This window comes from Haliaeetus albicilla, chromosome 16 (assembly GCF_947461875.1).
Source record: "Haliaeetus albicilla chromosome 16, bHalAlb1.1, whole genome shotgun sequence".
In the NCBI taxonomy this organism is placed as follows: domain Eukaryota; kingdom Metazoa; phylum Chordata; class Aves; order Accipitriformes; family Accipitridae; genus Haliaeetus; species Haliaeetus albicilla.
Genome location: NC_091498.1, coordinates 6,791,452 through 6,818,569, shown reverse-complemented (window position 1 = coordinate 6,818,569; position 27,118 = coordinate 6,791,452). Strand labels below are relative to the sequence as shown.

Genomic DNA, 27,118 nt, shown 5'->3' with positions numbered 1-27,118 from the left:
AAGTGACCAGAATACAAATAAAAGCTTGGTCTGTGTATTCCACTTCATAACACAGCTTGTTGCTGTGGTTTGTAAGCATATACTCATATGAAGTGCTCATTTTCGTTATCTTTCAATTAGGAGTGTCTGCCTGGTTTATGCAGCTATATGTGAAGTGTGTCTGAACTTGGTGCTTCATGTCTGTGGATGTCCCTTTCCACATCTTTAGTGTATAATTTCATTGTAATTGAGATTTGAAAGTGCTTTGTGAGATGCAGCACGCCTGCATTGGCAGTACTGGTTTAAGGTATTCTTGTTCTTACAGCAGCCAGGGGGTGCTTGCACATGTGCTGCAAACTTCTCCCCTTAGCTCCTCGAGCCCTCTCAGCAGCCAGATTTGCAGACTGCTCTTGGCAAGGGCTCTGAACAATTTGCAATGTGGACCTGCAAAAGATTGCTCCTTCTGAAGAGGGGCTTTGAGTGCTCTGCGTGCTCTGGCACCTGGGACACGCAGAGGGAAATATCTTTGCCTACTGTTGCTGCTGAAGACAAAGTATTGTCGAAGCATGGCCTTACTCAGATGAATTCTGCTGGAGCTGCTGGTTTGGAAATGTGTTGTAAATTTTAAAATGGTAGAAATGAAAAATCTCATTTTGTTGCCACTGTTTATGTTTAATGAGAAAGCAAGTACCTCAAAATACTAAAACCAAGAAGGGAGGTTGAACTTGGTTACCTCTAGCAGACTTCTTCAGGAGAAGTAACTACTGAACTTTTATGTGTGTTTGCTTCAGATTTTAGCATTGCTTTAAAAATGTTGAGGTTACCTATTGTGTAATGTATGTGACTGTACTTACCAGGCTGTTGCTGGGCTTCCTGTTGCCCTTTTCTGTGCTTGTTTACAGATGCAGATTTTCTCTTAGGTTTAAATTATACTTGATTTTTTTGCTTAAGTTCCATTTTGTCTTTTACCTTAAAGTAGAAATAAATTTCATGAGCTAAGAAAGCAATAGTGAATTCTAGTGTATATCAGGAAAACTTATTAACATTTTGGAAACTCAGGAGCTTATGAAAGGAGTTTTAATTTTCTTGTAAACTAGAGATTGCTCTTTCCTTGGAAGGAAAATACTCTATTCTGCTCACTTCTTTCCTGTCTTCTTTCTGCAAACCGATGCCCCTTCTCATGCTTTATTTGAGGTGTGACTGCAGAACAGATTGTATACTTCTACACTGTAAGGTATTGTCAAAGGAAATGAGAGTGTTTAGTTGCAGCTAACATTTTGTTTAATCAGTCCATATCGCTTTCTTCTTCAAAATTACTTGAAATGGAATGACGAGGAGAGTAGTTATTTTTGCTGGGGGCAGCAGCAGGAGTGAAAAAGCTGCATTTTAAGAAATATGGGAATGACAGAAGCTTAAAAAAAATTGTAACACACCTGATGTGTGTTTATGTTTATAAATACTAGAGAGCATAGACTTGGGTTTCACCTCCTTAATGTCACCCTGTGGTGCAGATGGAGGAACAGGTCTGTGTGTTTTGAAATGAGTTTTGCTGATGGGAGTCATTTGTCCTTACAGTTGTCTTGCGTTACTTTTGGATTACATAAAAGGGGAGTGCGGTGCAAGTTTCCCTGCTTTATTGTTCAGCTGAGAGAATCATGAGCAGTCCTACACTGTGTTTATGATGCAATGATAATTCCTAAATCATCAACACATTTTTAAAAAATGAGTGATGTGCCGATATCTCATGATGCTTCTTTTGCTGGTTGCAGAAGAGCAGCTGGGGGAAGCACTGTGTTCTCTACTCAGTGGTTTGTGAGTTAAAAGAACAAGTTGAGTCTTGTCCTCTCAGTAGGAAGAAGACAGTAGAAACCCAGAGGAAGCTTAGCACTTGAATTAAAATGCTTTCTTACTTTGAATTTTAACCTTTCTGAGAGGTTTGGGTGGAAGTGACTTGCTGCTGAAAAAGAATGAAACTAGAATGGGATACCTTATAGAGAAAGTAGGCAATTAAATGGTCTTGCTTGGACAGACTGTGTGCAAGATATGGAGTTTGTAGACATGGATAGTGTGCCAAATATTGAAGAACTGGGGAAAACAAGTTTGGCGTTTCTGAACTGAAAAGTTCTGATACTCAAAGCCAGTGTTTTCAATGAATATTTGACTGTAGGGAAAGGGAGACTTCTTGGACACAAGGAAGAAATTCTTTACAGTGAGGGTGGTGAGACAGTGGCACAGGTTGCCCAGAGAAGTTGTGGATCATAGAATCATAGAATGGTTTGGGTTGGAAGGGACCTTTAAAGGTCATCTAGTCCAACCCCTCTGCAATGAGTGGGGACATCTTCCAATAGATCAGGTTGCTCAGAGTCCCATCCAACCTGACCTTGAATGTTTCCAGGGATGGGGCATTGACCACCTCTCTGAGCAGCCTGTTCCACTGTCTCACCACCCTCATCGTAAAAAATTTCTTCCTTATATCTAGTCTGAATTTACCCTCTTTTAGTTTAAAACCATTACCCCTTGTCCTATTGCTACAGGCCCTATGAAAAGGTTTGTCCCCATCTTTCATATAAGCTGTCTTTAAGTACCGAAAGGCTGCAATAACGTCTCCCTGGAGTCTTCTCTTCTCCAGGCTGAACAACCCCAACCTTTCTTCATAGGAGAGGTGTTCCATCCCTCTGATCATTTTTGTGGATGCCTCATTATTGGAAGTGTTCAAGGACAGGTTGGACGTGGCTTTGGGCAACCTGAAAGATGCTGAAAAGATGTCTATGCTTGTTGTGGGGGGGTGTGTGAATTAGATGATCTTTGAAGGTCCCTTCCAGCCCAAACCATTCTGTGATTCTAGATTCAGCATCTGTAATGAATACTGCAAAGCAGGGTGGGTACAAGTCCTGCATGTCCCTGACCCTGAAGCTTTTTGTACAGCTATTTCATCTACCCTAGGGACAGCCCAGGTACTGGAGTCCGTATGTCCAGGTGGGGTTGAAGTGCACAGACCTCTGAAGGACTTTGGAGTACGCTGCATTGTGCTTAGGCATAGAAGGTGAATGGGCTCATCTCATCCTTAGTTTGAAAAATAACCTGGAGATTTTTGCTTTCGAATTAGTAGGAGGAAGGCTATTGCAAGTTGGAAGAGGATGTTGGAAGAGATGGTGGCAATAAGTTATACAAGCATATACTTTCAGTAAAAGAAAAACAGCAATTTAATTTAGCAACACTTTTCCGTAAATAAGTTTTGTTTTAGCACTGTGGCAGCGCACACACACATGCACGGTGTCTTCAGCCTTCTAGGAGGATCTTGTCTGGTTCAGAAGTGGCAACCTCTATGCTGGAGCTCCTGGTGTGCCTGGTACAACAGGAGTGTAACTGGCACATTTCATCCTAAAATTTGACCTGTTACATGTTAGTCTGAGATGTTGATTCAACCTCTGTAGGTGAGGATTGCTTTGTTTTACATTCCTGTGTACTTGTATAGACAATATGCGGGGTATGCATAAATGTTTCAGTTCAGCTGGAAAATGCCCCCGCGCCAGCTCTTGCTCAGGGCTTACAGTCAGCAGTGGGCTGAGGAGCTGGGAGCGTGTTTCTGCTGCTGTAAAACTTGCCTGTCTGTGTACAGCTTGAGGTTTGACTGAGAGCCCCTGAAGCAGCAGTGCTTCTGCTCTGAGGTCTGCTCAGGTGCTGTGCCTGCCCTCCATCTTGTGCCTGTACAAGCTTTTTTTTCCAAAGGGATTGCATTTATTTATTTATTTTCCCTTGTAGGCATCTACCATGTTTAAGTCAAGGATTGATCCTATTCTCTACTGATCTTGGCACAAAAGCAAGGTTACTTTTAGTCAATAGCAACGTCGAGCATTAGTTAAATAGCTGAATGTAATTGCTGTCTTATCTGTGGTGTTGTGTGGGGTTTTGTTTTGGTTTTTTGGTTGGTTTTTGTGTTTTGGTTGTTGTTTGGTTGTGCTTTTTTTTGGTTTTGGTTTGTTTGGTTTTTTTGTTTTGTTTTTTTTTTTTTAGAATTTGCCAGGAATTCTGCTTTTCAGGTGTGGGGTAAAATTTATGTTGCTTTCACTATAATACCTATCTTCAGTGTAATCTGTCCAGTTACCCAAATCTGAACGTTGGGTGTAATCTCATACGTACAGACTTGCTTAGCAATACGTTTCTGAGTAAACAGGTCTTCCTGAAGTTAAAAAGTAAACAGTGAGCACAACTTTTCTGATTGTCTGTCTTAAACCAGAGTACGCTACAAGCTGGGAGCTCTTAAATCATTTATGCTTGCTTCGTCGTCATCCAGCAGCCTATTTACTGTGTTATGCTGTAGCCTTAAATTTGCATGTCTGCTGATGGAGTATAGAGTTATCAACACTTCTAATATATAGGAGGCATTGACTAATCTGATGATTCTTGTTTGTTCTATGGTAATTTCAAACAGATGCAAGTACTTGTTAATCTTCCAGTTCTTTTAGTTTTATTCCAACTTCAGCAGGCAAGGCTCATTTATTTTGTTAATTTGCTATGAATGTACTGTTGTTTTCTGTCTGAATTGCATACATCTCATTCAGCCAGAAGATTTAATTTGAAGATTGTATGCTTGACATCTAAGGCACTTAAGCAGGGCTTGGAATTCCCCTTGCCATATGTAGATGCCGCGTGGCAGGTGTTTCCTTGGTGAAGCTGGTATTTTCAAAATACATCTGCTGAACAGGGCACATCATTCTTTCTGCCATCTTCTGAACTTCAGAACAATCTTCCTTGGATTCATTCAAGCCAAGGATGACTTTCTGTCTCATTCTCAGTAAGTGCATAACCTTTTTTTTTTTCTTTTCATCCGGTAGGAACAATACGTGCTTGGCAGGTGTGGTGGCCCAGAACTGTTCACTCTTATTAGTGTTTACAAATAACCTTCATAGCATGGAGAGTCCTCAGCAGTCATTAAATAAGCGAGAAGTGAGAGATCTTGGCACCTCTTGAGCTATTCTGTCCCTGCCAGCATCAGAACCTCAGTATTTGAAGGCAAGAATTTGTGCTGGAAATGCTGGGTAGTTTCAGAGGTATCCTCACAGCTCAGGTGGAAGTAATGACAATGTTCTGATCAGAACAGTTTTTTCTGTTAATATTTTTCTTGCAAGTAGCTCTCGTGCTGAGAGGCTGGAGAATGTAAATTGTATGTGTGTGCTTACGTGTGTGGGGTTCATAAAGCATTTAAGAATGTAAGAGGATTGCGGAGATTGAATCATTGTCTCAGTTGCTGTATGGCTTTCACCCTAGGAGTATGTAAATATTTTGATTATAAAGCATGTATCAGTTTGTGTTTAATGATTGATTCATGTTTAGAAGGGAGACGCTTATGGTTTATGTTTGCATTTTATACTTATTTTAATCATGCTTTGTTTTTTGTTTTTTTTTTTGTTTGTTTGTTTTGTTTTTTTGTTTGTTTGTTTTTTTAATTGCAGCAGCTGTTGCCGGGTAAAAAGTTTTGGGAATCTGATGATTCCAGCAAAGATGGACCAAAAGGGATATTTCTGGGAGATCAGTGGAGAGACAGTGCTTGGGGAACATCAGGTAGCTCAATTATTTACTTAATTTAGTTGGGGTTGAATACAGAAATGTGCAACTCATCTACTCAAAATTGCTGGCCAGTCTGGATGACACAGCTTTTAAAAGATTTTTAAAAACATCTGTTTTACATAATAGAAAATTAATAGAAAAACCCACATTGCTTTGTGATAGAGTTAAAAGATATCCATAGTTATAAAAAGATTGTCTAATGTGAACGTGTATACCCTCATGTTTGTCTGCTTAAAAATTTCAGATTGCCATTAAAATTTCAGTTCAAATTTTCTGATGTATTTTCTGCCTTGGGATGGATTACTTCTAAGTTTGAACAAAGATACTGGAGAAAAAGATTAGTGAAAAAAAAATCAAAACTAACCCCACAATTTTTTTAAATACTAAACCAACCAACCAAAAGCCAACAACATTCAGTTTAAAAAAGAAAAAAAGTGATGTTTTGAATTAGTAGTGTTGAAGTTTATCTGCCAAGAATTTTGGTCTTGGACCAGACTGTCCCTTCTGTTGAATTTAAGGGGAGAGTGTTCAGGTTGGTTTTAGTTAAATGGCAAAAAATCACATGCATGTGCTTAATTTGAAATGATAACCTTTTACTTTTTATTTTCTGTGCTTTATATATGTAATGAATATGCTCCTTAAACACTGCTGAGTATCTCATGCAGTTTCCAACAACTGCACAGAACTACAGCTCCAGGGGAGATGTGATTTAGAGCAACTTCACTGTTGTGTGGGGTTTTTTCCCTGCCGAAAATATCCATTATTAGGGTGAAGCTATTGGGACAGTGATAAGGGCATTTTTTTATTATTTAAATTTCAAAATGGCTGTGAAAAGGGGATAAAGCTTCTTAAAATCTGATAGGCTGAACCTTGCAGTCTGGCTGAGTACTGGGGAGATTTGGGGGAGCTGCTGCCTCCAGCTGTCTGACTTGCCTGTCCGCAGTGGATCTCCGTAGCAGCGCCTGCATCCAGACCTCAACAACAGTTTGTGCCTGGTTGTATTAATATAAACTGAAGTTGAGGGTGGATTAAAGGGCTGAGCCAGACTCTGAACAGCAACAGCTGAGAAGACTTTCTCCTCTGCTGCCTGTATTGTTGGGCTGGTTACATCCACCAGACAGGCAGGGTAGACATCTGGGGGAGGTAACCTCCTACGCTGGCTGATCACAAATCTCCGTGAGTCAAAGCTCTTCGTCTCATCTCTTCCTTTGTTTATTCTCAGTTAATCCTGTGCACCTTACAGCCTTTATTCCTGAGCGATGGCCTGCACTGGTGTCTGTGAGTCAGCGAAGTCATAGTTTCCCCTTTTGCTCATCTAAAATGAAGAGAACAGCCATGTCTGAGCAGTTGCTCAAGGTCACTGCCCCAGAGCAAGGAGCACAACTTGGAGGTGGGGTGTGGAAGTATCCTTGGCCAGCAGACTAGTTTGTTCCATGAACAGTGGAACTAATAAAGCCTGGTTTTCTGTAAGATGCCCTTCGCTCCATCCATTTTCCTTTCTGTCTGTGTCCACAGTATGCACTACAGTCCACCCGTATGGCTTTGGTTCTTCACTACTCTACCTTGAACTTGTAGGTTTAGAGCATTTAAAGCCAGTACTGCTAAAAGAAGCAGTCCTGTCTGATGCAGGCCACTCCTTTCTTCCCCTGCTGGTGGTACAAGTAGTTAATGCAGCAGTGCAATGAAACCTGCTGGGGAATTGATCTGGGTTAAAACTAGTTTTTCTCTTTTCTACGTTAGCTTTATCCCCGAAAAATCTCCCCAGTCCACTTCACTTTGTGGCCGCATAGATGCTTGTGCTGGCTTGAGGGAGAAGGCAGGAAGGTGTACGCAAGAGCAATGATAGAATAGAATTATTTCTCTTGACAGCCTATGCTGGCTTTATAAGGAAGCTACAGTATCAATATCATTGCACGTCCCTTCCACCATCCCCTGACAACTACTGTATCTACTGCATGTTATTTTTGACTCGCTGACTATTGCCAGTCTGAGCAGCCAGAAGCAGAGAACTTCTTCCCTTCCCTCATTGGGGATGTAGGGTCACTTTCTCCTGCCCAGACAGCAATTTTTGTAGAGCTTGTAAGGACTTGGAGACCATCTATCCTTAGTCTGTTCTGGTGGGATCTCAAACCCTCACGCTACAGGGATGATAAAGGGATGATGGGGCTTATGCAGGAGGACAGGTGATGAGGAAGAAGAAATTAAGTTCTCAAACTTTTTATCGAGGAAATAGCAGCTAAGAGAAACTCTGATCATGACACAAATATGGCAGTTCCTGTGACCAAGAAAACAAATGTAGGCTGGTGTAATGGTAGGATGATGTTTTAAATGACAAACCAAGACTGATTGTTTTTTCACTGTACTAATGCAAGAGTTTTACTAAAACTAAAAACTAGAACTTTGTTTTTTTAATTACGACCTTTACTTAGAGACTTAAATTTCTGAAATTCTATGATTTTAGACTTTAAATGTAGTTATTGCTTGTAGGTTTACAGGTTCTAATATTTAAAAAAATAAGAAAGCCATCCTGCTTTTTCTAATGGACTTCATCAGAGTCAAAAAGTTGTCACTTCTTAGTACAATTAAGACCCTAGAGAGTACATATTTAATGACTTGCCTCCTTTGAATAGTTGGATCTACTTATAAGAATTACACATGTTTTTGTTCCAGATCACTCTGTTTCCCAACCAATTATGGTTCAGAGAAGACCTGGTCAGGGGTTTCATGTGAATAGTGAAGTCAACTCAGTGCTTTCACCACGGTCAGAGAGTGGAGGACTTGGAGTTAGCATGGTGGAGTATGTGTTGAGCTCATCTCCTGGAGATTCCTGCCTAAGGAAAGGAGGATTTGTAAGTGTGCCTGATTCTGACATTTGAGTTCCCATTATGTTATTTTCTCCATTTGCTGCTTGGTTTGTTTGTTTCTTAATCCATTCCTAAAGGCAGATGTTTCTTCTTTCTTTTATTTGCTCTTAGTTTAGCTGTCTTTCTTAAAATGGGTAGGCTAGCAATTTAACCGTTGTTCTTGACTTAGGGGATGCAGTATGAGAGATGGGTGTAAAGGATTGTGAAGGTTGCTGACATTCCCTGGTTCTTTGGATAATCACACCGGCAGTAACACCCCATCTAAGCTTGTCGTTGGAACAGTATGCAAATATACCTGTGGTTTTTGAATGAGCGTGTGGCTGCTTTGTTGCTGGCTAAGAACAAAAAGCTCCATGTAATGATGCTAGAAACGTAATGTAGCTACAAAAGCCACTCCAGCAGGGGAATGCTTTCAAGGGCATATCGTTTCCTATGGAGAAATGGCATTAGTTACTGCTTTTTGGGGTGGGAAAGGGAGTACAGTTGCTGCTGCCTCGAATCTAAGGATGTAGCGAGAGAGGCAAAATCAAGTCCCATCCCTGTAGTGGGGGGAAAAAGGGGCTGCATCTCAACTCTACCTCATCAGCCAAGTGCTAGGTCAGGAATTGTCGAAAACCATAAAAGTGGAGTAGGTTTGTTGCTGTTAGACTGCTGTGCTCATCTGTTCAGGGAGCTGATTTGTGGTTTCCTTCATCCATCCTCTTATTTTTGTCCCTCATTAGTGGGCACCTGATAACCTTGTTGAACCCTGAGCCTGAGCAAGATGATTTTTGAGAAAGGAGCAGGCAGTGGAAGGAGCCAATTTATCATCCGAATTGGGCACCTGATAGTGGGCACCTGATAACCTTGTTGAACCCTGAGCCTAAGAAAGATGATTTCTGAGAAATGAACAGTCAGTGGAAGGAGCCAATTTATCATCTGAATTGGGGTTTAGAGAGGTGTCTGCTCTGCAGCATTGATAGTCAGGATGCCAGTTCTGAAATGAAGGGTCTCACTGGTGAATATCACATTGTGTGGGTGAGAATTGGGCTCCAAATTTGTATTTACTATTGGCATTTCCAAGTCTGCCCTTTAATATTAAGGAAGTAAGATTTTATTTTCTTTAAAAAGAAGCATCAGAAGATGATTGCTTTTAAAACAATCTTTTTTTCTAAATGTGGGGGGAAAAATCCCCCCTCCAATTAGAGAGAATTGGAAAATTTAGTTGATAGAGGGTTCAAATGCCCTGTTACTTATGGAGTACTTTTCCCTCAAATGAGGTGGAAGACAGTGTTTGAATGTCTGTTTTTGTGACAGCACCAAAGCTGTCTCTGATAAATATGTTTATATGCCCCTTGCTGTTTTTTATCATAAATTATGTTGTTTTTCCTTTCCCTTTTGTTGTTCAAAACTCTGCCTCTGGCATAATCACCCTTTATTCTTCTCCCAAGTGAAACAAAATGCAGACATTAAGGGCAGAAATGCTGCAGATGTAATACCACTCATAAAATGCTCAATAGAACAGAAATCCTTTTTTCCCTTTTCTCCCCACTCCCCCCCCCCCCAAAAAAAAAACCAACCCAAAGTGCTTTGGGATTATATGAACCAACGGTCAAGCTAGTGATTGACTTGAGTGCTCTTAAATGAGCCATACCTTGGAATTCACTGTGCAAATCAGTGTGCAAATCACAGTAATGCCCCCCAAAGGGTGAGGTGATCCTGTTCTGCTCAAATACATGCGCTTGTCCAGTCAATTACTGCATCTTTGACAGAGACAGTGATTTTCGGAGAGGCACTAATGCAGTTTGTACTCCTTCAGTACATGCTGTCGTATTTAAAAGTTCCTGAGTTAATTCTGAAGTGCCTAAATCCCATCTAGAAAGAGGATTTGGATGAGTATTCTTTAAAATTATTTTGGGGTGGGATTTTTAGAGCCTATAGAAGCAGACCCTGAATTACTAAATGGAAGAAACTGAGTGGATAGATAAAACCTCTCTTGGAAGAGTGAGAACTAGTTCCCTTCTTTCTTCGATTATGATTGACTATTTTGCTTTTTTATGTTTTTATTTGTAAGAACTAATGTTTGCAAGTGACTTACTTTATTGTGACATGTTTCCTTGATTTGTTACCATCTTGGAATAAAAGTAAAATTGATCTGAAAACTAAGCTTATTAAAAATAATGTCTCTTTTGCCTAGGGGCCAAGGGATGCAGAGAATGATGAGAATGACAAAGGGGATAAGAAAAATAAGGGCACGTTTGATGGCGATAAATTAGGAGATCTGAAGGAGGAGGGGGATGTGATGGATAAAACAAATGGTTTGCCTGTGCAGAATGGAATCGACGCAGATGTCAAAGACTTCAGGTACGTGCACCATTAGTTAATAATTAATCAGTGTCACACATAACATTTTTTGAAAGATTTTTCATGCTGTAGTGAAAAAGCCTTTGACTCATTGAAACAGTATCATAAGGATGTTATAATGTACGCAGGGAAGCATTGTGAGAAGGTGGAGGATAGCATCTGATAGCTCTAGTCTGTGCAGACCTAGTTCTGTATATTGTAATCTTGTTTTATTTTCACACCTGTTTTTAATTAATCTGTATGGGATTCCTATGGAAATACCTACTAAAGATGTTGACTCTGCTTATATACTAGTCTAAATTATAGTTGGGCTTTTGGACTTATTCCCTGTAGCTCTCAAGAGATTAAAGGCTTTTGAAATTGTGGCTATTAATGTTATCAATGCATTTGTATTTCTTGCTAGCTTACCTACTTGCTGTGCCTCGTTGACATGCAGGAAAACTGTAAAAGCAAAACAAATGTGCTGTGAGGTGCATATTGCTGGCCCTTGCATTGAGATGAACCATTTCCCACTCGAGTCAAATGCTTATGATAGGTAATTAGGAAACCATGGCAGCTACTTTGGAAAGGTTTCAAGTGAGATACAGCGCCAGAGCATCACGTGGTTAATAACTACCAAATAGCTTTATGAAAAAACAACTTTGGCATTTCTGAAATCCTGTCTTCTTGTGAATCTCTCAGTTGAGGAGAAAAAAGAAACAATTTTTTTTTTACACTTGTACTGTAACAGGTATTTGAGTCAGGGGGACTGAGGGTTTTGTGGGTGGTGTTTTTTGTTTGTTTTTTTAAATACATAAATTGCTCTGTAGAATTCATTTAGGGAACTATTTCAGACCATCCTTTTATTTTTTTTTTCCCCTTTATCACAACATCTACAAGCAGTTCTGGTGAGTACTAGTGTCTGTTGCTGTTAACTGATGATGTGTGACATGGCATTAAATGGACGTGCTTAGTGACGAGTATCTTTTCTTTCTGCATAGCCGTACACCTGGTAATTGCCAGAACTCTGCTAGTGAAGTAGATCTTCTGGGTCCAAACCAGAATGGATCAGAGGGCTTAGCCCAGCTGGCAAGTACTAACGGTGCCAAGCCAGTGGAGGATTTCTCCAATATTGAGTCCCAGAGCGTCCCTCTGGATCCCATGGAGCATGTTGGTATGGAGCCTCTTCAGTTTGATTATTCTGGCACTCAAGTACCTGTGGACTCAGCTGCAGCCACCGTGGGGCTCTTTGATTACAATTCCCAACAGCAGGTAAAGTGTCAGCCGTTGGTCTACTTACTGTTCCAGTTCCTCCAAGAGAGTCATCATGGAGTTAGCATGAGCTCAGGCTCTTGTTTTGGAGAGAGGGATGGAGGAAGACTTGGAATGGTTTCATCACCTCTGTGCCATCTATAGAGTGCTGCATGTGTCCTCCTAGGGAGCTTGAGGCAGGAGATCTACTTAATATGGGCATCTGAACAGCAGTCTTAAGGACCCGTAATAAATAGCAGTTAACAGCAGCAATTTTCTGTGTATTAATCATTTTTAGCTTGAGTAACTTTGCATTGGAGAAGAGCTTTAAATTAGTAAAAACTGCTAAACAAAAAAACCCCCTACCCTCAAGCCTTTAAAGTGACTTAATGGTCTCAAACGACTCTTCAGCCTTGGAGTTGCAGCCCTGCTTTGGGATGTCTGCAGTACTGAACCAGAGCAGACTGAAGGAATAATGAGTTTAAACTGGCTCACTCGCACTTGAGCATGGTTTAAAACCTGAGGTCAGAGTCCAGTACTAGAAAACTTTATCTCAGCCCAGTGAGTTTGTTTGACCTTTTCTCCCACGCAAGCGGCCCAGGCTTCTCATCCCAGACAAGTAACTTAAGTCCTTGCTTTGCTGTTGGCTTCTCTTGAATGCTGGGCCTAGATCCAACGATCGACTCGTAATCCACTCCTGTTCCTGCTAGTCTGGGTAACGATTGTAAACTTTTATTGTTTTCCTTTTTTAAGTATGATATCCCTCAAGAATAAAATCCTTTGTTGTAGCTGATTGCAAGAGTATGTAACTAGCCCTGGGTTTCCTGAAATATCTGATCTTTTTTAGTGCCTGTTGGCACTCTGTAGTGAGGAGAAACCATTGCCAAGTTTGTGCTAAAGGCCTACCTTCAGAGAGTTATCATAGTATTAAAAGCAATGTAAATATCTGTGTTATAGCTTAATGGGCTGTTTTATTATATAGCATGTTTAAGAGGTTAATGATGGAAGAAATTTTAATGATTAAACTAAATAGCTGCTGTGTAGTTCAAATAGGGGAAGAAAAAAAAAGCTAGTTTCAAGTCTTTGTCTTACTCTGTGGTGTAGGACCTTGAATGCAAGAATTAGTTTTAAACAATGAAACTTGTGTATTTTTTTAAAACAGTATGTTAGAGCTAACTAAGTGAACTCCTTTTTAAAGAACCATTAGGTATGGGAAAGTAACTGCAGGAATGTGAAGCCTGTAATTTGTATTTTGTCTGTTAGTGTATTTTATTAAAATTAAGGCTCATTTACAAGTTCAAGTAGTTTTTATTTGTTTCTTCCAGCCTTTAAGAAATAGGATTTAAAATTTGGCATGTCTTGCGCCTATCTAGAAATAAAAATGCTTGAAGTAAGGCCGACCTGGAAAGTGTGCCTATTTCAGAAGTGATTGCAGTATGGCTTTCTGGCTCTGGCCCTGTAGGGAGGCCTGGGTTTTTTTGTTTTCTTTCTATAAAGGGGATGGGTAATATCCATGTAGAGCTGATGTCATCTCCATGTAATCATGCTTAAGACTCTTTGCTGGGTTGCCTGTGAAGCTGCAGTTCTCTCTCGTCTCTTTGAACTGTGATTTCTGGGCGGGGAGCAGGAGGTCCTGGTGCTGTGAGCACAGCTGCCTGCCCACCCAGTTGCTCTGGCATGCTTAGCTCCCACCCAGGTCATGCTGAGAATAAGCAGGCCAGGCTGTATAGTAAGGGCTGTTATTTTAGTTTCATCTTTGTTGCAATAGCTACTTACACCTACAGTAAATGCAAACCACAGGCTTTTGTAAGCGTAAGTGCTGTATTAAAGATAAGGATTCACTCTTCAGCCAAATGTGACCTCTCTCAGTGCACGTTTGTGTAAATGCAATGTATCTTGGCACAGTGGTACCCATTTTCTTAATATATATTAATTATATATTAAGATATATTATGATATCCAGCAGCCAGTGTTTCTTGGTATTCGCTGTCTGCCAGTTACAGCTTGTATGAAAGAAATCTGTCTTTTGGCAGAATAGTTTTTTCCATTCAGTTGTCAGAAGGAAATACGTCCTGAACAAAAGGATCTCGTTCTGTAAAAGTGTCTTTCTCGGTCTGTTGGGAAGCGTCATATACTTTGAAGGGATTACAAGCAAGTACAGCTAGAAGCAATATTAAGAAAGGAAGGTCTTAACCACGTGTAATCTGATTAGAGATGTAGGATGTTTATATTGCAGCAGAAACTGGCTTACAGAAGTCTGATCTTACAATGTTCCCATAACTCTGTAATACAGATTGCGATGTTCTGGTTTCTTGGAATTCCCTTGATGAACTCCCCCACGTGTTATAAATGATACTTCATTTGTGTACATGTGTGAGAGAGGAAAATAGCTTTGCTTTTTGAAATGTCGAGTGATCCTGCTGAACTCCTCCAAAACTGTGTCAGTCATTTGTAGGTTTTTACTCTGAATGTGATTTCTAATAGGCTAAAATGTTCCATGTGTACATTCTTAAAACTTCAGTCTCACATTGTAAATTCCAGTTAAAACTGCTATTAGAAGAGGTTTCCTTTTTCCACTTACTGGAGCTCACAGTTTAATACTGATACATAGTTCAACCTTTGTTTCATATCCAGTAGGGTTCCAAATAAGATGACAAAAAGCTATTATGTGAGTTTTTACTTTTTGCTTTGCTTTCTGGACTATAGGTCTTTGCTGTCAGCAGATGGAGACCGTGCATTGAGGCTTTAATAACTCTTCCTAAATACGTAGAGTTGATTCCCAGAGCTCATGTGGTGTAGGGGCTTATCTGGCTAAGTAAAGCCTGAAATTGTGATCGTTTTTGTTGGCTCCACTTCCTTGTATGTGCCACAGGCAGTATGAAATCTGCAGCTGCAGAAAGTTTTAGCTGTTCACATTGAGTTTCTTCTGGGTAAGTTGAGTCTAGAGTCTGGGTTTGAAGGCTTGCAGAAACTGTGATTTAAAGCGGGCAGAGGGAGAGGTGGCTGATTTAAGTCACTGTCAGAGTGCATGGCTTAGATACCAACATTTATCTGACCTTTCTTTGGAAGGGAATTTCTGTAAAGACTTGAGAGGAGGTCTGCTGCAGGCAGAAGGAATCCAGCCCTTCCTCATGCTTGTGAATGCACACTGTGAATGCAGAATGTTTGCATGTGGTTTTAAAGAAGCTCAAGAATATTGTCTAAGGAAGTAAGCATCACTAAGTTGGAGCTAAGTCGTTAGGTTTCTTTGACTTGAGGATGCAGACTTACTCTTGGTGATTTCTTGAGCAGATGAAAGAACTCTGCCCAGCTACTCTGTTCCTTATTCCTACTTTCTGTAATACCAGTAATTTTAGGTAAAGGAGCATCTTTTCAGTCTCCCTCTGAGTCTTTAGGTAGACTCTCAACAGCTGCTGACAGCAGCTATTTGCAGAGCATTTTGGATACTGTGACTTGATTTCAGCAAAGGGAAAAACGCACAAAGCTGGTGTGGGTCCTTGACTGCTAAATTTGACTTCCAGACATACATCAGCTGTGCTCAGAAGAGGGGGAGAGAGCAAGCAGATAACAAAAAAAAAAATACAATAGCAGCAGATGAAATATTCATGCTTTGAGTAGTTGTGGATTTTTTTTTTTTTTTTTTTTTTTTTTTTTTGCTAGTACTTCTAATTTAAAAATGGATCATTGAGATGCATTTGGGAGGTGTGGAAGTCATCAGACATGTAAACTGAGCACAAGAAAAAGTATTTTCAGAGAAGATAAGTGCTTTTTTGCCTTTAAGACAGGCAACTAATAATCTAGCCATTTCCTCTGCTGTTCACCTTGGTGGAATACACATTAGCAGACTGGAAGAACAGATCCCAGGGTTGCAAAAGAATATGAAAATTAAAGGTTTTGGTGAAGTGTTTGCAGGTAAAGAAAGCTGAAATATTGGATTGCTGAACTCAATACAGAGGTAGAGCACAAAACCAAGGATGGCTGTTCTAGATGTATCTATACTGAGCAGTGAAACAGTTTAGGGGATATATATTTTTTTTGTCCATATCTGCCCATGCTGATCGGTTAATGAGATGTTGCTGGAGACTCCTACAGAGCCAGTATCCCTCATTCCATTTTCTGTAGGTCATGTTGTCCATGATGTCCTTGCTTTTTTAAACTAAAAGAAGTCAGTAGAGCATTTGATCCAGCTACTAATGACAGATGGTATATTAACAAAGATTACACTCCTCATAAGCACTCAACTTTGTGTAAGCATGAAGTATTGTTGAATGACATGTTTAAAAAAAGAAAAAAGGAAAAGGAAAAAAAAGAAGTGTGTTCTGCATAAAGACTGCTAGGAGTGTTTTATGGCCCTCCTGTTGTTAGGCCCAGGGAGGTAATAAAGTAACCATGGATTTGATATGTTTCTCCATAAGCAACATTACTATACTCCTTGGATATATGGACAGGCCCCAATGTCTTAAGGGGTGAGCAATCTTTGGGGAAAACAGTGGTGACTGGGTTTTGGGCACACAGAAGATCAATTCTGGTTCCCCCAAGTACTGAGTTTCCACATCCTGAATCTGATACTGATCCCTTACATGTTTTTTTCTCCTTCTGAACTTGTAAAAAGAGAAGAAAATAGAGGTGGACTATCACCCATCTTTTTTTTTCAGTTTTTCTGCCTAAACAGTGCAGTTGCTCATCCTGCTCGCAGGAGAACCAACTCCAATTTTTGCCTATAAAAAACCCCACCCTAATTTTCTAAATGATTCCGTGCTTCTTCTTGATGGTTGTGAGTTTCTGCCAAAAATTTGGGCAGAATTATTATTGCTGCTTCTGACAGCTGAAGTAGCTCACTTGTCTTGTCTGAAAGGAGGGCAGAGATAATAGGTGTGAAAATTGAATGGCATTTAGGCCTATTTTTTCCAAGTGAGTGTAGAGAGAAAACATTTATCACAGCGGTTTTTGTGAAGTCATTCACACCTCAGAAATAATCACTTTTGGAAGTAAGTGGGGATGAACATCGCTTCTGAATAGTTTCAGAGTGGCTATTCAGGTTGTGTATCCTTGAATGTTTTAATTAGAGCTGAGCGATGGTCTGCTAATGGATTGGTTCAGGAAGTGTTTCATTTAGAGAGATGCATAGGAAGCTGAGGAAGTTAAGTTTTTTAGTAAGGATCTGGATGAATGAAAAATACCAGAACAAACCCCTAAGCAAAAATACTTTGAAGACTAATGTAATCCTCTCTTTTTTTCTTACTGAGAATGACTGTTCTCAATAACATTGCCCATTGCTCCGTAAAGTTGCAGTGAGCTGGCGAACTTGTACACGCTTTGGATGACTTAACCAAAAAGTCCCCAGGTCTGGTTTCTGTCTGTGGTCAAAGCAGAATTTACACTTCATGCCTGGATTCACATAGGAGATGCTGGAGATGGAAGGCTGGCAGGTAAAGGAAGCATTTTGTCCAGGGGTTTGTGAGCTGCTGAGGCTGGCATCCCATTTGACGGCTCTTGAGCTGGCTGTGAAGCCATCTTGAGTGTATCATCTTGCCCACACCTTGCTCTGCAGCCCACCTGCTGTCCTGCTTGCCACTTCAGACATCTGGGAGAGTTGCATGGGTTGTCTGCTGGTGTAGCTGCAATTTCAGTGTAGTCAGTGTTCAAGATCGGGAAGTGTTTGTGGCAGTTACTAGTGATCCACAGGTTGCAGTTAGGGGTTGTGTGTTTGAGGAGTTGGGGGGAAAAAATGACTTTCAGGCATTGTGTAGAGAACAACTGAGAAAACCCCAGCTGTGGTTTAGCTGTACTTCAGAAATATATTTTTTTTCAGGTGGCTTATCACAGGCAATTGATTTCAGAGGAGTTGTTTTTTTCAATTACTTTTGAAATATTTCTCTTTAAAGAGAAATATCTGTAGTTGTGAAAATAAATCTAGTGTAAAGGAATTGCTTTGAAAGGAAGTAAGAGAATGCTTTTCGTGCATGAGTAAAGGACCTTTTTTGTGCTTTTGTCCCTCTAGTTGTTCCAAAGACCGAATGCACTTGCTGTTCAACAACTAACAGCAGCGCAGCAGCAGCAGTACGCGTTGGCAGCTGCTCATCAGCCTCACATAGGTAAGTATTGCATTTAATACGTTACATTTTACTGGACTTCTGTTAATCCTCAGAATACATTGGGAAAATACCAGGGGGAAAGGGTTGGTAGGTTTTAGAGAATCCTAAGTATGTTTTTGCAACTGGTAATTGACACACAAGCAGAAGTATATTGTTTGAAGATTTACTTGAAAAATTCTGGAGGTATATCTTGCACATTTCAAAAGCTGTAGAGCATGCATGTCTGGCAGGAATGACACTCTTACCCTTGCTGAGAGTGCTGTTCAGTAATGAGAGCGTTTTCAAGTACTTGCTTGCTCTGAGTGAGGCATGAATTTGGGGTAAGTGGCACAGTGAAGTGAGGGGAAAAATGCACAATTCAATATACACCTAAATGTGCTTCCTGTGGTTCAGCTGTCTGGGGTCTGACTTTAACTTAAAGATGTAATTTATGCAAACACATGATTCATATTATTAAAGCAGTATAGATTAACTGGGAAGAAAGCACTTAATCCTGTGCATAGAAAAACAGGAGAACTGTAGAAGGGCTACTCCTGGATGATTAAACTATCTTAGAGTTAAATGGTTTCAGCACAATAAGCAATTTAAGTGGTAGTTCTTCCTACCCGAAAGCCCAATACAAATGTGCTGGGACTCTCCGGGCTCTCTGCAGTGCATTTGTGTGCTTATTGGAGTTCAGGGATAGACCTGAATTAAAATTATTTAGCTTTTTAACTTACTCCCCTTTACCTCCCCTCCACACCCCTCTCCCGCCCACTGGTAATTTCTCTAATAATTAAACTGTTTCCTTGCAGAGGAAGGTAATGCGTACACGGCAGTGATAGTGCCCTGCGATGTTGCCTGTACACTCCTGAGCTCCTTCCAAACTAATTAATTCAAGTACTGGTATTGTGTAGTGGGCATGGAACTCAGTAGGGTAAACTGGTTCTCCATCAACTTGCTATAGAAAATACAGAATAGTAACAAGCAATTAGATAATGTTAATATCTAGATGGTGTTAATAGTCACCTAAACAGTAAGGGTGTGTCTGTGCTGCAGATATACCTGAGCAAGTATGGGTATTGTATATATGAGTATTTTACCACTTCAGCTTTACTTATGGGGCATTGCAACCTTGGAATTAGGTTTCTTTTATGTAAGTTATATCCTCTGTAGGTTGTTTATTAAGACTCTGGGAAATGCAGTGGTTGCTCACTCCCTATAAAAAGCAACGTGTAAAAAGATTGAAAATACTAAAGCAACCTGAGCTTTTGTGTTTGCCAGCCAGGTAGCCAGAGGTGTTTTGGTAGGGCTTCAGTTCTAGTTAAGTTTGTTTTTACTGACAGGTATGTTTTCAGCAGGTTTAGCTCCTGCTGCCTTTGTCCCCAATCCGTACATCATCAGCGCTGCTCCACCAGGAACAGATCCGTATGCAGCCGGACTTGCAGCAGCTGCAACATTAGGTGAGATACTTCCAGTTGTCTGTGCATTTGTGACAGTTTTCTGTACCAAAACTGTTCTTGAGTCTGTGATTGAAAATTAAATATTAGTTCATTGTAATTTCTCTAGAGAGATCATTGTATATCAGTGAGTTGGAACACAATTTGTCTTGGAAACTGTATTTTCTGTAGATTAAATGTGATAATACTTGTATAACGCTTGCTATGGGCTCTGTCTCTGTTGAGGATAAACAACCAGAGCAAATCTGAAATAAAACACTTGCAGACATAAATGTTGCTACATGTTTGGGTTTTTTTGGTAACTGACAGTAGCGAGAGGTACCTTTGAAAATATACTTATTAAATGCTAGAAAGATGGAAGATGTATTTTCTTGCCAGGAAAGTTGTATTTCATTGCTGTTTAGCTTGACTTACTGTAGTGCATCCTGCAAATGATATCTTTCTCTTTTTCTAGAGTCTGTTAAGAATTTAAGCTTTTTAGGTTTTTTAGGTAAAAACATCCCATGTCTGCTGTGAGGCTTATACTATGAATATGCAGTTTTCCAGATGGCAAGCAAAGATGGTGGCTCTTGTCTTCATGCAAGATCTTTCTCCCAAACATTCATGTATCAGTTTCCAAATTCTTGCCAACTGTCATAGCCAAAATTGTTGTATCTTGAGATGACAGCTCGGTAAAACAGCTTATCAGGCAGTGTGAAGAACACATTGTACGTTGAACTTTTGCTGCGTATGCCGTAAAGTTCTTGCCTAAGCATTGAGGACAAAGGAGGAATGTACTTTCAGAAGAACGTTTTTATAACTATGCTTTTCTTTCCATGAGCCACCGGGAAAGGAAGCCTTCTACATTTTAAATAAAAACTGCTTAGTTCACAGTAGTGGTGATTTTTAGTGGAGCCTGTACGCTGTTGCCACACTCCACTTAAAACTTGTATACCCACTGCAAATCTCTTCCACTATGGGATAGCTTGTACCAAATCAAAACCATGAAACGTTGGTTGTATGTGAATATAGCGCTCTGCCAAACAGCATTGTGGTTTGGTACGTGACTTTTCGGCATGTTTAACAGCTCTTACATAACTGCTGCTTAGCTTTGAGGCCAGTATCAGGTCAAGCTCTGCAATGGGATTTCAGCAACTCTTACCCAGTTGGATGGCATTTTTTAGTGGATCATATTGAAGTATGTAAAAAATCAAGATTATAGTTCGAAGATGGGCTTTGCACCTTTTGGCTGTTGTGAATTTTGTATGCTGATTGCATAATAACAATGCAAGATTAAGTTTAGGTAACAACATGTTGTTGGCAAACAAATGACGCTGTGATTAAATGGAAGAAAGCCAAGAGCTAGAGTACAGGGATATTCCTTATAGTCCAGGAATTGATAAACTATCATGTGATGATGAACGTGTGACAGTGAATGAATGACCTGAACTCTTGGTGGCAGATATAAGTAGGAAGCTTCAGTCAGGACTTAGCAGGGAAGAGGTGCTAGAACACTAGCAATTCCAGTTACAGTTAGAAGAGGTGCTTTGTAAACAAATACTATAAAAAGAGGATTCTGGTTGGCCTTTATGCATCACCTCAGTGCTTCTAAAGCTAGCGCTCATTCTTCAGTAACATGCTGAAGTTCAGTGGGGAAGGAGGTCAGCGTCTTGATTTCATAGAAAGACCACATGTAACTGCTACCAGATTTCTAGGAAACAGCAAGTGTGTTTGTGACAACTTTTTTTTTTTTCTTTTCTTCCTTTCTCTCAGCAGTATTAAAGCTGCAGTTGCCTGAATATCTGATTAGGGCCTTATAAATTTGAACTAGGAAATAACATACCCCAGGATACCTAAAGCATTCCAAAACTTGGCATCAGAATCTCTACTTGAATAATTTGTAAACTTTATGATTCTTGAAAGCAAAACAAAAGAATGTGTAATGCGCTGCAACGTACTTACAGTATTACACCACTGAGAAATACAAGTTACGTGATCTCGTTGGGCTTTCGACCCTAACAGCTAGAAATGGCAATGTAACAAACTTCACTCCTTGTTGATGTTTGTTTTAGGAAAAGCACCTTTTCTGTCTAGTCTCGAGCTGTTTTGAAAGCCTTTTCTCTCTAATGACTGAGCATAGCACTGAAGGGGCGTGGGGCAATTTAGATGTTTAGAGTTATGTATAAAGTCAGAAGGCCTCCATGATGTGTATGGGAATGTTAAATGGGGAGGACTTAGAGAAGTTTATGAGATGGAAGAAATGAGTTTAGAGTTGTTGGTAGTTTATTGCTCAGTTACTCTTAGAGTGAATGGGAAACTTTTGTGTGTTTTATGGCAGAGATAATTCTGTCAATTAAGATTCTGCCATTATGGCAGCTTTTTCATCATTGTAAGACTGTCAGCCCTGTGATAATACTCTTCTCTTCCCAACAATAGTAGCATTTAAAAGAACAAATTTGAATGCAGAGGGAAGGGCTTCCTAGACTCAAGAAAAAAACCACTTGTGAGTTTAAACCATGGGAAAGATACTGCTGTCTTTAAAAAGTGTTGTGAAATTTGAGAAAGATGTCACTTGAAAAAAAGAAATCTTGCCTTTTGTAAGACAAGTTGGGAAATGTTGATTCCCTCTGAGGTGGCGTGTTACAGGTAGAAAAGTGTTTCTGTTCTTTGTAGAGAAGTGGATGCTGGAATAATCTGCATACAGGAAAAACACAGTGCTCCTAGACTGAAGGTAGAGTCGGTTTGGATGTGTCTGCACTGTGCTTCTCAAGCTTGGGTTTCTTAGAAGCCTCATTCACTTGGTGCTGACCTGTGTCCCATGCAGAGCCAGCTCAGAGCTGGTGACAGGTATGGATGCATGCACATACCGCCTAGGACCGGGGTTTGGGGGAGCACGTGTCATGCAAGGGTGCCTCTCCTCTTCTCGATCTGTGCTGGCCCCAGGCGCTGTACGGCAGGGTTTGCATGGGGCTGCACCAGAGCCTTTTGAGTTCAGCTGTTTCTCACCCCCATCCCTAAAAAGACACCACTTCATGGATATCTGCGGTTGCCATACCGATAATTGTGAAGTGATGAGCTCACAAGTTGATAGTATTTGGTAAAGTTGCTATCCACAGCCTTGCATTTTCAGATGTGAGGTTCTTGAGGCTGTTTAACCAGGTGGTCACTAAGTCCTCATCCTTGGCAAGAGGGGGCTGGCTGTTCCTGCAGAGAGCAAGTATGGCTTCTGCTTACAGAGATTTGAGTGTGAAGGCTGAGATTAAAAGCAAAAATTTTGTTATGAACACACTTACAGATGGATTTGCTAATGTTTCTTGAAAGGAATATTTGTGGGTGTCTGTGGCCAATGTGTGAGACGTAGTGGGAATATTTGATTTCAAAGGCACTAGAATGGCTTTTATTTTCTTGCGTATGTGTATCTTTAGTAAGTGTAAAAGCAGATGCAATATCTCCTGAAGTAAAGAAACACTCTGCATGTTTTTATAAGTCTGGCAATGATGACACACTTGCCCTCACTGAGAACACTGTTCAATAATGAGCCTCACTGTGTGCTCAAATGAGCTGAGCCAGACTTGCAGCTCTTTTAAGCCCAGCCGCCTGCAAACTTCAAAGACTTTGTGTCTCCTCTTCTTTTAAACACCTAAGGCTTTTGCAGATCTGATGAGCAACCTCTAACTAGGAAAAAAACCCATCTAGACTGCTTGTTTGATAATTAGAAGTGAAATTAAAATAACCCAGAGAGATGCCCACATTTTGCCCAGATAAAGAGTATTGCAGCAACTTCCCAGTAGCCTAAGTGCAAACACAGACTAATTACTTGCAGAAAACAGAGCCGTTGCAACTTTTCCTTTTGAGTGCAGGAGGACCCTAGCAGTTGGCATCTGATCTGCATTGACTGAATATAAACAGGTTATAATCTGCCAATTAGCTGTGTGTCTCTAACTGCTTAGGTCAAGATAGGCAATACCATTGTGGGACTCATTAATTTTCTGCAGGTTTTTTAATTGTAGCTATTGCTGTGCATGAATTTCCAGGTTGGAAGGTAAGAAACAAGTGGTTGCTCCCCCAAGACAAATCTAAGCAAGACAGACAAGTCACCTTCTCTGACTGATGGCAAACAGTAAATCCAGCAAGGGTGGATTTTGTGGCAGAGCTTTAGTGTGAGATACAAATCCGACTGTTCAGCATGTATTGCTAAGTGCCTGGCGTTAAGACAACAGACTACTTGTAACATCTCCCTGCTGTACATAGTTGGGCATGTGTGTTAATGACACTACAAAATCCTAAATTTGGGGAAAATACAGTGGTTAAAACCAAAATAATAAAGGAGAGTGACTATTACACTTTTGAAATAGGAATTTAATATTTGACATTAAATAGGAAATGAACGTCATGAAGTGTTGCTGAATCTCACCAGTCTGCAGTATTGATTGCAGGAGCAGTAGTTCATCCAGGCTGAGATCCAGACTGTTGCACAGTGGATTGCTTTTGTATTATGTAGTAGCTCATTTGAGACAAACACATATTGCTGTATAAAGATCAAAACCAAAAGAAAAAAGTACTTCCTGGTTTTTCCCCCCTTTGTCATACCCAAGCTTAGACTCAGCAGTGTCTTTTTGCATCTTCTTTTTTACTGTCGTCCCTCATTTTGGGGGCAATAGTTTTTAAGTCTCTTGGGGCAAACACTCATAGTCTTTATGTGTGTTACGCTTGTGCTCCTTAGTGTCTTACTCTAAGATGTAACTTACAGCAATACTGAAATGACTTGGTTAGAACTCAAATGCTGACTGTCTCTCTTAAAATAGAAGCTATTTATACTCCATATAAGAACAAGTGTGTGGTTCAAATTCACTAAAGACTTGTTTATTCTACAGTGTCAAATATGACTGTGGCACTCTACCTTAAAAAGGCTAGCGTGCCGTAAGTTACTCCTACTGTGGGGGAGGGAACCCGTGGGATAGGTGATGTATTTGAAAAGCAACGGAAATACTTCTACTTTTCTGCTGACCTTTCCAAAAGATATAGAACAGACGTATTAAAAAATATTATTGGATTCACATAACTGTTATTTGGTGGGAGGGACTCCACTGTTCAGCACAGAGTACTTGCTGCTTCCCCAGCTTTATGCCAACTAGAATTATTTAAGGATATAGGCTGCTATTCTGCTATCACCAAATTAAGTGTGCAGTGTCCTGAGACTTGATAAAACACAATGAATCTTCAAAAGTTATGCTTTTTCTGGTATCCTCCAAGATTTTTTTTTTTTTTAAAGCCTCTTAAGTTTGAGGAGGAGGGAATGTAAAAAGATACAGGATCATACAGCCTTTTATAGTGGTTTGCAAGTGTGAAGTAGATCTGAGTGGCTAGAAAAATAACATTTTAAACACTTGAGAATTTATGCTATCCAGCTGCAAAGAGGTTTTCTTAATTTATTGGGGAGCTAAATGACAGATGTTACTGAGCTGTGAATGTCAGCTGAGATCAGAAGAGACTTGTATATCTCTGTGCTTAAACAAGTTTCCTTCTCTTTTGGTTAGAGATAAAGTTTTGTTCCTTCACTAAAAAATTAGGGCACAAAAATAAAAACATGGAATTTCAGCAGGATCACTGGTAGCAGAATTTGACCTTATCCAATAAGGTAAAAGCAAGTAAAGATGAAATTTCAGGTCTGACTTCTAAGCTTTTTAAAAATGAATAATACAAATGCCAGAATCCCTCCGTATTTGCAAAGGATTTAAAGCAGATCACCTTGAAATAGGATTTGTTAAACCAAATATGACAAGCAGGTATTTTTGGTGACGGTTTGCTGTGTAATGCTTGTCACGCTACAGAAGCTCACTGATTCCCTTCACATTTTAGGTCCGGCAGTTGTTCCTCACCAGTACTATGGAGTTACGCCCTGGGGAGTTTATCCTGCCAGTCTCTTCCAGCAGCAAGCTGCTGCGGCTGCTGCTGCAACTAATTCAGCAAATCAGCAGACTACTCAGCAAACCCAGCAGGGCCAACAACAGGTAAGGGGTGGGATGCTTTGCACGTCAAGTCATTTACAGGGAACACAGCGGCTTTGAAGAATTCTGATGGTTTTTTTCAATGACCACTCCTGACACTCAGTTGTAATTGAGGAAGAGAGCCTTTGACTTCTCTTGAAAAAAGAAGAAACATCTATGCATTCTGTTACATCATTTATGCATCAAGCACGTGGAGGATAGCGCACGTACGTTTGTGGTGGTGAATTATTGCGTGTTAATGCTTTGTAAAAAAATTAATAAGTTTATGAACACTGCTGAGCAACGCAGTAGCAAACACATGCCGTTGGCGTGCGAGTGGAAATTATCATCTTGCAGTCTGTTTTTGTGCCCATCACTGCAACTTGAAGGCCATGGAGGGGATGATAATGTGTGTCAAATACTAAATGTCAGGAAGTGTGTTCTTATCTTCAGGGTGCTGTCCAGTATAGGATGCTTTTTGTGGTGAAGACTAGCTTTAAAAGGGTCAAAATAATAGCAAAATGAATTAGTTTGCTATCCATGTGAGGACTTGAAGACAAAAGATGAGTGCAAAAAGAAAACATTGAGTTTGCTATTTTTATAAGGCAAACTGCAGCTGGTTTGCTTTAGTCTACACAAAAATTTGGAGAATTTGACACCTAAAGGGACAAAATTAATCAAGATAGTGAAGGATCTCTTTAAGTGTGTTAGAGATGAATATTGAGACAGGTATCTGTTGTTTAAATGGTATTTGCTTTTTAAAAAAACAAAAAATGAAGAGGGCACACTGGGGACTGATAAGGGGAACTTTTTCCTTACATATTTTGTAAATGAGGTGTGCTTGCTGGGGTTTGCACCATCCACCTCTTCTGTCTTAATCCCTTGGCAGTGCCAGCATATTGGATTATATAGCCTGTACTTTTTCTTTTGTCGAAAATTGTTATGCATCTTTGTGATGAATCACTATGTAATTTCTTGTTCAGTTTTGTTGTTTGTTTCCCCACATACACACTTGGAATTTAACTGCGTTAATTTTCCTAACTTCAGTTAGGTAAAATAAGCATTTTAAAGGTCTGGTATTTAATCATAGTTGTACCTCTGATGCAGATGACACAAATGTGAATCTAGCAACTACTGGAGCAGAAGGTGGAAACTCATAGGCTAGTATGAGAATTAATAGGGAACAATAATTTTCTTCCTTTACTATAATGAAAAGCCATCCTAAATGTTTTATGAAGTTGTATGGGAGTGCAAATTGTTAGTTTGCTATTTAAAAAAAAAAAAATCCAAACTTTCAAACTAAACTGATGGTTGCTGAACCTGCGTAATTAGTTAAATGCTAGAAGGATGAGAGGCATCCAACCACCCTTGTTTTGGTTCTTATTCCCCTTGGACACGTGGTTGGATATACTCTACTTTTCTCCTTTCAGACCTCCAAAGGGCCCGTAGGATGGGTGTCAAGCAGTGGACTCGGGCGTCTGTTACCTGGCCAGCTCTCTGGCACAACCCCAGATAATTTGTCTAGTATTTGCTTAAGCACTGGTCCTTGGCTGATGTTGGCTTTATACAGTTTTGTCAGTCTCTCTCCCATGTTACTTCCTGCTTGGAAGCAAAATGGGTTTGCTATCCTACCG

General features: G+C 40.1%; 1 protein-coding gene and 2 non-coding genes across 12 annotated transcripts in view; all 3 read left to right on the top strand.

The window, feature by feature from the left end:
- The window catches only part of PUM1 (pumilio RNA binding family member 1), a 79,321-nt gene that overhangs the window by 25,436 nt on the left and 26,767 nt on the right, over nt 1-27,118 (top strand). For 4 of the 10 annotated variants that reach the window (XR_011328064.1, XM_069803372.1, XM_069803370.1 and 1 more), the window contains 7 exons: nt 5,433-5,541; nt 8,218-8,396; nt 10,588-10,754; nt 11,735-12,005; nt 17,986-18,079; nt 19,405-19,521; nt 25,357-25,508. Coding sequence is in view for 9 of the 10 variants with exons in the window: in XM_069803372.1 (XP_069659473.1) it covers nt 5,433-5,541; nt 8,218-8,396; nt 10,588-10,754; nt 11,735-12,005; nt 17,986-18,079; nt 19,405-19,521; nt 25,357-25,508 (1,089 nt within the window). In the remaining variant the exon portion in view is untranslated. The remainder of the gene's footprint in view (nt 1-5,432; nt 5,542-8,217; nt 8,397-10,587; nt 10,755-11,734; nt 12,006-17,985; nt 18,080-19,404; nt 19,522-25,356; nt 25,509-27,118) is intronic. The other 6 variants (XM_069803379.1, XM_069803371.1, XM_069803377.1 and 3 more) reach the window with 3 other exon arrangements.
- On the top strand, nt 18,302-18,387 carry LOC138689485 (small nucleolar RNA SNORD103/SNORD85). The gene has a single exon (XR_011328307.1). It is a non-coding gene; the product is annotated as a small nucleolar RNA SNORD103/SNORD85 (small nucleolar RNA).
- Nucleotides 22,985-23,068, top strand: LOC138689504 (small nucleolar RNA SNORD103/SNORD85). The gene has a single exon (XR_011328327.1). It is a non-coding gene; the product is annotated as a small nucleolar RNA SNORD103/SNORD85 (small nucleolar RNA).